Raw genomic sequence first — 15,755 nt, 5'->3', positions numbered from 1 at the left:
GAAATATTATTACAATCTAAAACAGCTGTTTTCTCTGTGAATATATATTAAACTGTAATGTATTTCTGTGATGTGCAGCTGTATTTTCAGCATCATTCCTCCAGTCTTCAGTGTCACATGATCTTCAGAAATCACTATAATATGCTGATTATTAGAAACATTTCTGATTATTATCAATGTTGAACACAGTCGTGCTGCACAATATTTTTATCTGTTTTTTCAGGATTCACAGATGAACAGAAAGTTCAAAAGAACAGCATTTATTTGAAATAGAATCTTTTTGTTGCACTTTTAATCAATTTAATGCATCCTCTATGAATATGTCTGTTACGACTGAGCGGTGCTCGAATCTGAATTTCAGGAGGACATTACCCCATAAAAGCACACAGTAAAGACTGAAAACATGCGTGAGGAGCTGCATGCATCCAAACGAGAGCGAGACCAAACCTACCTGTTGGAAACAATACCAGGGTAGTAACTCTTTTGGTTCTCGTCCACTTTCATATCGCTCAAGAGAACAAAGGCAGTGTTTCGGCCGTAGGCGCGGATCACGCTAGTGCCTGTGATGGTCTCCGAAAAATGAGAATATATAGGAGACCTACTGACAGACTCCAGTCTCTTAAGCTGCCGAGACGTGGCTACATAAAATCTCTACAGAAGAAACCAGGGAGAGAAATAAACAATCTGCTATTACAAGAACAGAGAACAACAGCAGCATACATGCACATTCAATATTCATACACATACAAATGAGTGAGGATTCAGAAAACACTTTCTCATCATTCGACTGGCAGAAAAAAGTTATAAATCTTGTTCTAAAAAGTCTCTTTCTTTTCAATTAAAGCTTTAAAATTATGCTTTATTTCAATCAAGCACGATGACCTAATATTACAGGTTTGTCTGAACTCTATAGGAATGTTTGCTCAGTTTATTACTAACTAAATCCATAATTAAATGATTTGCAATAAGAGAAAATGTCTAAAAGAAGAATGCAAGTTATTTTATGGTGGCCAATAATTTTTGATCTGTCCTACAATGAAAAAATATTTAAAGTTAACTCCTCTTTTGTCTTATGCACAATACAGTTTGGGGGCAGTAAGATTTTTTTATTTTTCTGAAATACGTCTCTTCTGCTCAACAAGGCTGCATTTATTTGATTAAAAATACAGTAAAAATTCTGAAATATTCAGTGTCACATGATCTTCAGAAATCACTATAATATGCTGATTATTAGAAACATTTCTGATTATTATCAATGTTGAACATGTGATGTTTTTATCAGCTCTCATTCTGACGGCACCCATTCACTGCAGAGCATCCATTGCTGAGACACTGATGCAATGCTACATTTCTCCAAACCTGATGAAGAAACAAACTCATCCTGATCTGGGATGGATTGAGAGTGAGCACATTTTAATATCTGGCTGAACTATTTCTTTAACAGCGGGACACACCATCAATCCACCTCTTACTCGTGGACTCTTACTATGCCTCACATCCCCAGTTCTTTACAAGTCTGTTACAGTATGTGCTCTAGCATTAGTACTGACAGCTACACTGTTAGTGTTAGAGGAGCGTACAGTATGAATGTGAATGGAGACTGGACTGACGAAATGATGAGATGCAGCACAGCAAAACAACCATGTTCAGTAGAAGACAAATGAATTCAATTCTACTCCTGCAAAGCTAACTCTACAGTAAACGGCTGTTCTTCACCCACCTTCAATACTTTTCAAAAGTAAGTGATCGTTCTCATATTATGAGTGATAATATGGAATATGACGTTACGAATATGAAGTGCTGCTGTCGCTACAGAAAATATACTGTTTACTATATGCCAAAATACTAAGAAATTCATATACATTTTTAATAATAATAATAATAATTATTATTATTATACATTATTGCCATAATTTATTCAATTATATAATAATAATATTAATAGTAGCAATAATATTAATTGATAAGCATTGATTATATTAATCATAATATTAAAAATAATAATAATTTATTGCAATATTTTATTAAATGATATAATAATAGTCATTAGTAGCAGCAGCATTATATAATTTAATACATTTTACAATAATAATACAATTAATAATCATAGTTTAGTAAATGATACAGTAATAAACAATTAATATTAGTGGTAGTATCAGTATTACATAATTTAATAAATTACCGCTAAAATGTATTATTACTATTATAGTTGTTGTTAATATTAATAATAATTATTTATTGCAATAGCATAGTTATTTATATAATAATAACAACATTTTTGGTGTAATTAATTAATTTCTATCCTAATAATAATAATTATTATCTTAATAAATAAATCTTAATAAATCTTAATAAATTATACACTAATAATAATAAAAGAACACCTTTCACTCAAATGACTACACTGTTAATATAATTTACAATAATAATTCAATCTAAAGCACAAGGATTTGTGTTATACAGTAAGCTCTGTTACTGTACGCTGTCAGAAACTCAAGAAGGTGTTTCGGTAAAGAACAGCCAGGACTAATCGATCAGAGAGACGAACCAAACCACACAGAGTCCAACTACAACACCAGGACAGTGATAATGCAGCTAGAACACAACAACAACAACACACGTTAACATGCTGTATTAATGAGTTATCAGACTTATTTCTATTTACCTGGACCCACCAATAGAGCAGCGTTAACGGCGCTATGACTATGAGGAACACAGGGGTGAGGGCAGAGCATACGATCAGCACATTTACTGTGTACCAGAAAGTGTGCATCCAGATATCAATATTCTCGGGAATGACAGAGTCTATCGTGTCCACGTCTTTGCTGAAGCGGTTCAAGATTCGCCCCGAGGGGGTGGCCTCGAAAAAGGCCTGCGGGGCCCTCAGAACGGCGTGGAGCATGTGGAGGTGCGTGGCGTGGGCCGCCTTCAGCATGCTGTACACACGACACAGTAAACAGTTGGCCAGAATCAGCGCACCTGTTGAAGGGGCAGCACACGGGTTAGTCTCCTATATATGCTCTCTCGCTCACCGCTGCTTCAGACAAGCACTACTGTACTGCACGTCCTCATCTGGGAGAGAGACAGACTCGGCTGCAAGTCAGAGAGCAGGAGTGCTTCTGCTGCACTTCTGAGAAATTCAGCATTGAAAAGAATATAACATTCACATTTTACATTAAAAAAAAGATGAAATTATATTTTGTAGCTTAGGTGTTCAAAAGCTTGGGGTTGGTAAGAATTGTTTTTTATTTAATAAGGATGCATTCAATTGATCAAAAGTGACATTTATATTGTTACAGCAGATTTCTGTTTCAAATAAATGCAGCCTTGCTGAGCAGAAGAGACTTCTTTCAGAAACATTAAAAAACCTTGCTGAACCCAAACTTCTGAACAGCAGTGTAGTTTCATCTGGGAAGAATTTGGGATGGATTGATTTTTTTTTTGAGAAAACAGTAATAATTGAGATATTACTCTGCAAAAAAAATAATAACAATAATAAATAGATAAATAATAAATATCTATCTATATATAAAAATTAATTCTAGGCAGATTTTTTTTTTTACTTGTTTTAAACTATGAAAACCACAACGTCATTTTGCTTCTCAAATAAATGAATCTTGAATTAAGAATGTTTAGATATTCACTAGACAAAAATACTGAGTAGAAAGATCTAATTTGTGATAATAGCTAAGATAAGAAACCAAGAACTGTATGTAATCACTAGATTAATAACTCTACTAAAGCGTTGCTCTCACCCATACAGAAAACATACATGCATCATTCAGTACGTCATAATTAAATGAGTGGAGAAGTGTGTGTGTTTGCTGATCAGCAGAGGTGTGTGTGTGTGTGTGTGTGTGTGTGAGAGAGTGTCTGTGTGTGTGTGAGAGTGTCTGTGTGCGAGTGTGTGTGTGTGCGAGTGTATGTGTGTGTGTGTGAGAGTGTGTGAGTGTGAGTATGTTTTGTGTGAGGGGTAGGGTTAGGATAAGGGGATAGAAAATACCATTTGTGCAGCAGAATCTATGAAGATCTCTCCAGATCTATGGAGAGTTCCCATAAAACATGAAAATGTGTGTGTGTGCGTGTGTGTGTGTGTGTGTGTGTATGTGTCCAATTCAAAGCAGGAAGTGGCAGCAGCCGTTGAGGAGGAACAGGAAGCAAGCTCTCGCACGAGATACGAGACAGACACGGCTTTGCTCAGGCTCTGTCAAAATCTGATCTTTAGGACCGAGTGTCTGCGTTGCGTATGATAACATCAGATCTGTGTGTTCACACACTGTCACGCAGATACTAATCTAAAACCACTGATGTTTACTACAAACACTGCAAAATGATCAGTATTTCTGTCGCTTTCAAGCATAAATATCTGAAAATACTTAAATCAAGATACATTTACATTTCAAAAGTTAGGACTTTAAGTCTTGTTGTATCAAAATGAATCAAAATGAATTAAATTTAAGCTTAAACGTGAAAACATGAAAAAATGTAAAAGAAAAATCTACAAAATTTATGGCCAATGGGGTCAGAAAAATAAACTTAATTCAAAGTGAAAACATTTTGTTCACCCCACTGACAGATAATAAATTATAGCAAAATATATATAATAATAATAATAATAATAATAAATAATAATTGCAGAAATGTAGTGAATTACATAAAACGAATTATAATAATAATAATAATAAAATTACTGCCAAAATGTAGTGAATTATAGAATAATAATAAATTATTGCAGAAACATAGTACATTTATATAATAATAATAATAATAATAATAATACATTCTTACAAAAATTAAATTATTTAATAATAATAATAATAATATGGGGTCAGAAAAATAATCTTAATTCAAAGTAAAACTAGTTTCTTTTGTTACCCCATTGACAGATAATTTTTCTTGATTTAAGCTTAAACTCACTTAATTTTGATATATTAAAATGTAAAAAAAATAATAATAAATAATAATTGCAGAAATGTAGTGAATTACATAAAACGAATTATAATAATAATAATAATAAAATTACTGCCAAAATGTAGTGAATTATAGAATAATAATAAATTATTGCAGAAACATAGTACATTTATATAATAATAATAATAATAATAATAATACATTCTTACAAAAATTAAATTATTTAATAATAATAATAATAATATGGGGTCAGAAAAATAATCTTAATTCAAAGTAAAACTAGTTTCTTTTGTTACCCCATTGACAGATAATTTTTCTTGATTTAAGCTTAAACTCACTTAATTTTGATATATTAAAATGTAAAAAAAATTTTTTTATATATATGTCTCAAATTTACATACGATAACATTTTTCCTGAAGGATCTTATTAAACAAGTCCGTAATAAAATAAAATCATTGTCTACTTTAATTAAAAGCAGAGATGTTTAAAAAAATAAGAAAATAATATTTATGCAGCGTATGAGCAAAAATGACAGCTGTAGAGCAAAAATGCGCTCTCGTGTGATTTTATATTTATATATATATATATATATATTTCTAAACTGACAAAATAAATGCTAGAAATCTGAAGCAACCATTCAGTCTGAAACAAGTAAAAAAACCAATGCTATATTTGACTAAGTGCATGAATATCAGATGTTCCCGCCGGTCTGAGCAAAGCCGTACAGTCAGACATACAGTACACAGGAGGAAATCACAGGGTTAGACTCTGATGAAGCGTGCACACGCTCTAACACTCCTCGAAAGGGATCTGCAATGCAAACGTTATCCGCTTTCATCCAGAATCGTGTAGAGCTGCAACAAAAGGGGAAAATACCTGCACAAAGAAGTAAATCAAGGCCAGAGGGCCAATGACCAGCGCGAATATAGGAGTACTGAAAATGATGACGATCATGGTGGACAGAGAGGCAAAGAAGGTGCCCAGGAACATGAGGACGGTGGATGGCAGGACCTCGTCGATCACGTAGATGTCCTTGGAGAAGCGGTTGATGATCCGGCCTATAGGAGTGGTGTCAAAGAAAGACTGGGGCGTGTGAAATTTGTTGTCCAGCAGGGTCTGATGCAGCTTGCGTGCGGCCTGGATTTTCCCCAGAGCCAGAGTAAAGGAGGAAAACATAACCAGGACGCCTGTGTTAGAGAGAGGGCACAGCGTCACTAGCAGTGCTGGGGAAACTTACTGTTACAAGTAATGCATTACTATGTTCCGTTACTCCATAAAAAAGTAACTAATTATGTTACTTAGCTACTTTTTATGGAACCTAATGCGTTGCGTTACTTGTTAAATCTGGACAGGGCTTGCTTGTTTGTTTTTAAAATAAAAAAGTTATATTTTTGGCAAATATAAAAGCCTTTTCACACCAAAAGTGAAATGAATGTGCCTCAGGCTGAAGGGAAAGTACAGTAGAACGCAGAAGAAGACATTTCAACACACTTCAGCAATAAACAAAGACACAGATGTTCGTCTAGAGTAATGTGTGCTTATTAGTACGCTTGAACTGGATCATCGAAGCTCAGAAGCTAATAGAATGGGATTAAATACATAAAGCATATTTGTGTTGTTCAACATTTAATTATTGCAGGTTTGCATCATATTCTGAGTTGCATTATTTTTATTCATTTTGAGGAATACTGAATCTGTGTTTTTGTTTTTTTTTGTGAGTGAGATGAATTAATGCATATTCATATTTATTTTAGAACTACAGTAACATCTGATTTCTGTCACCATGGCGACACCAGAGCTGTCAATCAATAAATTGGAAACAAAAGTAACTTGCGTTACTAACTTGAAAAAGTAACTCAGATATTCTCTTGCCAATTAAAAAGTAATGCGTTACTTTACTAGTTACTTGAAAAAGTACTCAGATTACGTAACTCGTGTTACTTGTAATGCGTTACCCCCGACACTGATCGTTATGATTTCTCCTTTTGATTCCAGTGAGGCAGCGTGTGTGTTTGGATTGACATCATGCTGTGTTTTCATGTTTGGGTGAACTATGCCTCAGTTGTGATGTGAATGAAGTGTTCAGTCAGTGTCTGGCTGTATAACAGAGACTCTGGCTGTACCTTGTGAGATGCCCAGCGCGGCGTAGACCCCGACCCTCATGTGCACTCTGTCCTGCGTGCGGTTGAGCAGCGCGTCGTTCGTCCACTCACTCAGCCAGACGTTGGCTCCGATGGAGGTGGCGCTCTGACAGCCGTACAGAACACAGATGAAGAGCGACAGCAGCGGCCCGACTGCCTTCGCATACTCCCAATACACCTTCAGCTTCACCTGCAACACACACACACTCACATTACACCGCTTCGTTTAGATGCATAACTAGCCTGGTGTAGGTCACCAAACTGAACGTCAACAGCACTTTCTGCAAATCTGATAATAAGGCGTGAAACAAAGCATGAACGTCAGGTGATTGACATTCAGAATATGTGCAATATGTTAAACTAACAATTATATTTATTACCAGCCATTGGCTAATTATTTATCATCCCTATTTGCACAATGTAGGACGAGTCTAAATGCATTTCAAAACACTGCTTTTCGCAATTTTTTGCAGTCTGTCAGGATTTGTATGATATATCTGGCTGTGAAATCAGTTTTGTGTGGCTGTTGAGTTCTAGTCCTCCAGGAGAGGGTGGTCTGGAGTCACTAACCCGTCCCGTCTCAGTCGTCTCAGCCTGGATGAGCTTCTCCACCTTCAGCTCCTTCTTCTCGCTCGGAGACTCCAGGTGTCTCCTCTCGCTGCAGCGCCGGCGCCGGGACATTTTCTTCGGGTTCTCCGGATCATTCGACATGATGCTCATCTGCCTACAAGAGACAGAACCCAAAACTCATGCACTCATATGAGAGATATTCAGATGATTATTTTGGACATGTATAAACCCCTGAAGATCATCATCTACCTCTTAAATGCAACAGTCACTTCCACATACTATTATGGAAGGCTTTATTAATCCTCTAACATGCACGCATCTAAAGATGATGCTTATTTACAATCATTCAAGGAATAACATAGCTGGCCATTAGTGTCCAACTGGCTTCTTTCTGTTCCACTGAATGTGATAATAAGTGGTTTTTAACTGGAAATACAACATGCAAATTGCATGAAATTAAAAGCAGTGTTTGCCGAGAGCCACGTTTGGTAAAAGCAGACGTCACAAAGCCAAAGCAACTGGCAGAGCGAGAGGCATTACAAATGCATGATTACCTCATGAAGTGTCTGCGCGCCTCGTTGACTACAGGCTCGTTATCCACCATATCTGTGTGATTACTGAGAGCATCGTCAGGAAACTCCTCCTCCTCATCATCAACCAACAAATCTGAAAAACCATCCCAATGAAAGCAATAAATACAAATAAAATAGAAATACTTAATAATACATATATAAAAATGAACGATTATATCTAAATAACTGAATAATAAACATTTAATATTATTTATTACAAATAGATAACTAATTTAATGCCTATTTTATAATATATGAATGAATGAATGAATATCTGAAAAACCATGAGGAGTCAAAGTGATAAAAACACATGTAAGATCAAAATGAAAGCAATAAATAATTACAAATAAATATACAAAAAATTACATCTAAATATATTAAATAATTTTTTATATGTGAATTATATATAAAGTATTCATATTTGATAATAAGTATTATAAACAAATAAATGTATGCACTTATAAAATATTATAAATTATCTAAATATATGATTAATATATATGCATTACAAATAAATAAAAATATATAAATATTTAATAAGTATTATAAACAAATAAATACTATCTAAATATATGAATAAGAAATATTTTATAATAAATATATAAATGATACATATTAATATATATATATATATTACAACTAACTAAATAAATAAAAATAATATCTAAATATCTAAATAATAAATATTTTATAAGTATAAGTACTAATTATATAAATTATACATATATAATAATATGCATCATACATCATTTATACATTTAATTTTATATTATTATATTTAAAATAAATAGTTTGTAATATATATTGTAAATAAATAAATATGAAAGCAGAATAAATTATCTATAATTGTGACCCATACAATGTATTGTTGGCTATTGCTACAAATATCCCCCAGCGACTCAACACTGCTTTTGTGCTGCAGGGACACATATATATACAGTATATAAAAAAATATTTCAGCTCCATTTCTCCTCAGTTTATGAGTAATTCTCCTATGTACCGGTGACGTCATCGTCTTCGATGATATCCTCGAGAGAGTAGTTTCTGAGGAACTCTGCAAAAGCTCCATTCTGTTTGAGCAGATCCTGATAGGAGCCCATCTCTGACACGCGCCCCTCCACCAGCACCAGGATGTTGTGCACCTGCGGCAGGAAGCTGATGCCGTGAGTCACCAGAATCCTGGTCTGCGAGAGACACGCCACATCGCTTTACATTCACGCTTTACAACATTTCTGACCCTGGAGCACAAAACCAGTCGTAAGGGTCCATTTTTGGAAATTGAGATGTATACATCATCTGAAAGCTGAATAAATGAGCTCTCCATTGATGTATGGTTTGTTAGGATCGGACAATATTTGAAAATCTGGAATCTGAGGGTGCAAAAAAATCTAAATATTGAGAAAATCATCTTTAAAGTTGTTCAGATTAAGTTCTTAGCAATGCATATTACTAATCAAACATTAAGTTTTGATATATTTACGGTAGGACATCTTCATGGAACATGATCTCTACTTAATATCCTAATGATTTTTGGCATAAAAGAGAAATGTATAATTGTGACCCATACAATGTATTGTTGGCTATTGCTACAAATATCCCCCAGCGACTTAACACTGCTTCTGTGCTGCAGGGACACATTTCTGATGCACAAGCAGGACAGTAAAATTGAAACTGCGGCTTCTTCTGTTCCAGGACACATGCTCTGAAACGTCCTGCAAATACCTTGCCCTTCAGCGCTCCTTCAGGCCCGATGACGTTGTCGAAGATGTGTTTGGCGACGTGAGCGTCGACGGCAGACAGAGGGTCGTCCAGCAGATAGACGTCTGCTCCACTGTACAGAGCTCTGGCCAGACTCACTCTCTGCCGCTGACCGCCCGACAGATTGATGCCCTGCACACACAACCACACGCTGATTCATTCATGCAACTATTTGCAAAGAACTGCATTTATATAAAGACTATATTAGATATTAGTATATAGTATATATAGTCAAATATATATTATATCAAAGACGTTAAGATGTCCGCATCAAAAGAAATTTACAAAAGTGGTTTTATCTCCATAGAAAGCACATTAACTGTAAGTAAAGTGTCTACTTTTAAGGTTTCAAATTAGTTTTTGGAGAATAAAATGTAAATGTTTGGTTGAAATAATGTCACACTGTCATTCAGTGTAACACAATATTTATGTAAAAATTCAAACAACATGCTTATTCTGACGCACAGTAATTGCATTGAATTAATAATTCTATAAAATAAATGTTTGTATAATTGCACATTGATACTAACCCTTAAAACAAAGACTGTACTAAACTTAAGTTAATGTTTAATATGTTTATTAAGTTAATGTTGTGCTTACTAATTTATTAAATTATTTAGCAAATAATCAGATTTATATGAACATTTGCTGAGAAATGCCCAAAGGCCAAAAACATGCTTTGTATTTGATAATTACATTAATTGAACTGCTCTGGGAAAATAATATATATATATATTATAGAATTTATATACAGATCAAAGGTCTTGATTAAATGTTTATTGTTTAGGTTATTATTAAATAATATCAAATAAAAAAAATATTAGGTAAATTATAATATAATATAATATAATAATAAATTTTTTTTTAAATTAATTAATTCATTCATTTTTTTTATAATTTATAATTAATTAGCAAAAACAGTGTAAAATGTGTTCAAAAGTTGCATAATTGCATTACTTGAATTACTCGGATAGTAAGAAAATCATTTATTACAGAATTTATATACAGTTCAAACGGCATGAATAAACGTGTTAATATTTAAAAATGATAATTAAATAACACTAAACGCTATAAAATATTACAAAAATATATTTTTATATAATTAACAGTATTAAATGAAAGTGTTCGTCTGACAGCCCTAGCTACCAGATACCTAGCTATTTTAAATATTTAGCAAATAATCAGATTTATATGAACATTTGCTGAGAAATGCCCAAAGGCCAAAAACATGCTTTGTATTTGATAATTACATTAATTGAACTGCTCTGGGAAAATAATATATATATATATATATTATAGAATTTATATACAGATCAAAGGTCTTGATTAAATGTTTATTGTTTAGGTTATTATTAAATAATATCAAATCAAAAAAAATATTAGGTAAATTATAATATAATATAATATAATAATAAAAAAATTTTTTAAATTAATTAATTAATTCCTTTTTTTTATAATTTATAATTAATTTGCAAAAACAGTGTAAAATGTGTTCAAAAGTTGCATAATTGCATTACTTGAATTACTCGGATAGTAAGAAAATCATTTATTACAGAATTTATATACAGTTCAAACGGCATGAATAAACGTGTTAATATTTAAAAATGATAATTAAATAACACTAAACGCTATAAAATATTACAAAAATATATTTTTATATAATTAACAGTATTAAATGAAAGTGTTCGTCTGACAGCCCTAGCTACCAGATACCTAGCTATTTTAATTTTTAAAAGGTTTAATTACATGATATGCTTAAATTTATTGCAAATGATTGCATTTATATGAATATTTTTAAGCCTGTAATTTGCACTATGCTCAGAGAGTAAGTTACATATAACTTATATATATATGATTTTAAAATGATTATTAAAGTATATATAAAATGTTTACAGCGTGTTGTAAACTCATGCACAGCACCTTCTCTCCGATCTCAGTCTGGTCTCCTCCGGGAAGCACTTCCAGGTCAGGGGTCAGAGCGCAGGCCTCCAGCACGCAGCGGTACTTCTGCTCGGCGTACGGTCTGCCGAACAAGATGTTGTCTCGGAGCGTGGCGTTCTGGATCCAGGCCTGCTGCGGTACGTAAGCCACGGATCCCTGCAGAGGAGACGAGCGTCACACACGGCCTTCTCCTGAAGAAGCTCCCACAGATGAACTACACACCTGTATAGAGATCTGACCCTCCAGCTTCTCCATCTCTCCCAGCAGAGCACACACCAGCGACGTCTTCCCACAACCCACGTGACCCACGACCGCCAGCAGAGAGCCCTGCGGCACCATCACATTAATGCTGCAACACACCAGACTCAGTCAGCACTGCACTGAACCACCGCTAAACCTTTCAGGCCTTAAAGCATCTTACTTCAGCACAGCTACTTGACTACCGGATTCATTCTGCTATTTATTGATTGATTTGAATTAACTATATTATATTATATAATTTTTTATCTATTTTATGATATATTTTTTATTATTTTTTATTTTATATTTCATTTATTTTGTTATATTTTTCATTTTATTTTACACTTTATTTTTTGTTTTGTTAGATTTGTTTGTTTTATTTTATAATTTTATTTTATTTGTTTTTATTAGGTTTTATTTTTATAGAATTTTTTTGTCTTATATTTATTTTACATTTATTTATTTTAGTATGTTTTATTTTATTATATTTTATTTAGCATTTTACATAATTTTATATTACATTTTTTTATTTTATTGTATCAATTTATTACATTATGTTATATTAATATATATTATTTTTATTTTATCTATTTTATTATATATTCTTAATTATTATTATTTTATTTTTTTTTGTTAGATTTTATTTTACATTTCACATTATTTTATATTTAATTTTTTATTTTATTGTATCACTTTATTTATTATATTATATTAATATAAATTTTTTATTTCATCTATTTTATTATATATTTTTAAATATTGTTATTTTATTTATTGTGTTATATTTTTGTTTTATTTTATTCCTATTTTATTTTATACTTTATTGTTTTGTTAGATTTTTTGTTTCATTTTATTGTATTATTTTATCTTTATTTTATTTGTTTTGTTTTATTTTATATAATTTTATCTTATCTTTATTTTACATTTAATTTGATTTATTTGAGTATTTTTTATTTATATTTTACATAATTTTTTATTTTTATTTTATATTTTACTTTATTTTATGTCTTGTGTTCTGACTGTTGTGAATGCTTTAAGAAAGCAACTTTGAAAGGCGCTATATAAAGTTATTATTATAATTTTTTCTCTGTTCTTTATTTGATGCATAACCCTGCGTCCCTCACTAACTGTGCACATGCACATACTCATGCAAAAAAATGCATGCAAAGATTTTCACAGAAATGTTGATAGGTTGACAAGTTCGCACTTTTTTCTAAAGCATGACATTTAGAAACCACTCGCATGTGAAAATCCTTAAGAAACATCAACGCTGTCAGTATAAAATGCTTGTAATATACAGATATTGAATAGCGAAGTGATCCTAAAATAAGTCTTTTGTATGTCAGTGCAATAGAAATAATGTGCTTTATAGCTTTAGAATAAATTCTGCACAAAACTGCGGCTGAAATATAGTCGAGGTCTTTTATAAAAGTGGGTGTTTTGTTTTAATTACACTTTTGGCTTTACTGTAAATGAAGTAAAGGATGTTGTGCACAAAGCCCATATATGGAGATAGTGGGTGTGTATTATGCTAATGAGCATCTGCTGAACACCAGTCTTACTTGTCGAGAGCGGCCTGGTCTTGTTTGGCCCATGAGAATTTCCCGTTCACGACGCTCACGGCGTATTCTGACGAGAGAGAAAGCGTGAGTCCGCTGAACTGAAGGAGAGGAAACCTGCAGACAGCAGGGCTTTCACAATGACTCAGCATGAGAAGAGTGTGGGCTGTTACCTGACGCGTTGTTTCTTCTGTCCACGCTCTCGGGATCGAGCTCATCGTGACTCAGGAAGCCCTGGATGCGTTTCAGAGACACGCTGGCCTGACGGACGATCACACACAAAACTATCAGACAGTTATTACAGGTGAATATTACAGTAAACTATCAAAACAAGCAAACGATCAGAACTCAACCTGCATCACAGCTTTCTGTGTACGTCACTACTGATTCATTATTAGAGACAAATGATGACAAGGCCAACAGGTGATTACATATTAAATAACATTATATATATACATAGAGAGAGAAATATATATATATATATAAGTCTTAAATATATACTGTATGTGTGTGTATTTACATATTTATTTTGGATGGGATTAATCGATTTGACAACCCTAATATCTTATAATATCTTAAGCCCTAATATCTTAATAATCTTATAACCTATATTTTTTTCACAACTTTAGCTCTGTATGACAAATGCCGGCAGAAAAGCAGAAAATAATGTATTATTACAAATAAATAAAAATTAAAAAATGTAAAAATAATTAATATATACAGTATATATATATATATATATATATTCTTTTTTTATTTAAAATACTATATTTATCTTTTTGACAACTTATGACATACATACATATATTATTATGACAGATGCTGGCAGAAAAGCTGAGGGGTCTGAATACTTTCCGTACCCACTGTATATACAGTATATATAATAATAATTTATGCATTTAGCAGACACTTTTATCCAAAGCGGCTTACAGTGCATTCAAGCTATACATTTTTTACCAGTATTTACCAGTATATATATATATATATATTTTTTTTTTTAATACTGATTTTCTGCCATACTCGCCAGCTTCCGTGACATTGCTCTAAAGTTGTCTTCCAGTAATGTTAAGGAAGGCTCACTTGTACGATGCTGCTGATGACCTGCGGAAGCATGTTTAACGGGAACCTCAAGATGTTGAACAGAGACAGAGACACGAAGGCCTTCTCTGCGTCCAAGATATTGTTCACATCCACAGTCACGAACACAGCAAACGTGGTCAAAGCCACCTGCACAAGACAATCATACAAACCTACAAGAGTCAAACGGATCAAACGCAAACAAAGGGCCGTGTTTCTTCTGCACTTTGAGCTTATTAATCACGCCGGCTAATGCACTTCTGAAACACGAGCCGGCAACTCGAAGCCTAGATAGGGATCCAGCGCATCATTAGGCATATCAGAGATAAGATTCTGCATTTCCATCAGACACACGAAACCGCAGAGAAAGAGATAAGTTACCAGGAAGGGCGCGCTGGTCCAGGCCATGGTGGAGAGAGCGCTGAGATACGATGCCTTACGCAGAACGTGCAGCTCCTTCTGCCGGATCTGCAGGATCTTCTGCTTGAAGGAGGTTTCCCAGGCGTACAGCTTCAGCACCTTGATGCCGTTCAGAATCTCGTTCATCAGCTTGATGCGCTCGTCCTTATACTTCATCTGCTCCACCTGTGCAGTTTTTATTCATTATCACATTAGCTTTTATTTTTCTACTTTGCATTTTAGTTTTAGTTTTAGTTAAAGTTTTGGTCATTTTGTTGGGCATTTCTGATTTTTTTATATAAATATAAAATTTAATTTATTTTTATTCATTTAATATATAATTTTATTACTATTTCATATATTCAATTTAATATATAATTTTTATATTTTTTATTAATATTTTATTTCATTTCAGTTATAGATAAGTACATCAAATTAAACTAAATGAAAATGAGAAATGTTGCCTTACATTTAATATAATTTAGAAAATAATTTTACCTCACTTTGAAAAAAAAATCTATATTATATATGGTGGTCTCATACAAATGTACATATAATTTAATTTAATTTAACATTTTAATTTAAT

At 32.9% G+C, this 15,755-nt stretch overlaps 1 protein-coding gene across 2 annotated transcripts in view; it reads right to left on the bottom strand.

Moving 5' to 3' along the window:
- Positions 1-336: 336 nt before the first annotated feature.
- Positions 337-15,755, bottom strand: part of LOC107562677 (canalicular multispecific organic anion transporter 2-like) — a 44,076-nt gene continuing 28,657 nt past the window's right edge. Inside the window, exons 12-24 of one of the 2 annotated variants that reach the window (XM_016247364.1) lie at positions 15,152-15,355; positions 14,774-14,920; positions 13,867-13,954; positions 13,697-13,763; positions 12,117-12,243; positions 11,874-12,050; positions 9,918-10,085; positions 9,196-9,379; positions 8,178-8,289; positions 7,624-7,777; positions 7,036-7,243; positions 5,789-6,099; positions 337-651 (exon numbers count right to left, since the gene is read on the bottom strand). In XM_016247364.1, coding sequence (XP_016102850.1) covers positions 448-651; positions 5,789-6,099; positions 7,036-7,243; positions 7,624-7,777; positions 8,178-8,289; positions 9,196-9,379; positions 9,918-10,085; positions 11,874-12,050; positions 12,117-12,243; positions 13,697-13,763; positions 13,867-13,954; positions 14,774-14,920; positions 15,152-15,355 — 2,151 coding nt within the window. In that variant the 3' untranslated portion in view covers positions 337-447. Of the gene's footprint in view, positions 652-2,905; positions 2,980-5,788; positions 6,100-7,035; positions 7,244-7,623; positions 7,778-8,177; positions 8,290-9,195; positions 9,380-9,917; positions 10,086-11,873; positions 12,051-12,116; positions 12,244-13,696; positions 13,764-13,866; positions 13,955-14,773; positions 14,921-15,151; positions 15,356-15,755 lie in introns of those variants that run through there. The other variant, XM_016247365.1, reaches the window with a different exon arrangement.

The sequence above is a fragment of the Sinocyclocheilus grahami genome, unplaced genomic scaffold (assembly GCF_001515645.1).
Source record: "Sinocyclocheilus grahami isolate Dianchi unplaced genomic scaffold, SAMN03320097.WGS_v1.1 scaffold832.1, whole genome shotgun sequence".
NCBI classification, from domain to species: domain Eukaryota; kingdom Metazoa; phylum Chordata; class Actinopteri; order Cypriniformes; family Cyprinidae; genus Sinocyclocheilus; species Sinocyclocheilus grahami.
Note: the sequence above shows the minus strand (reverse complement) of the source record. Positions and strands in the feature narration are given on the sequence as shown.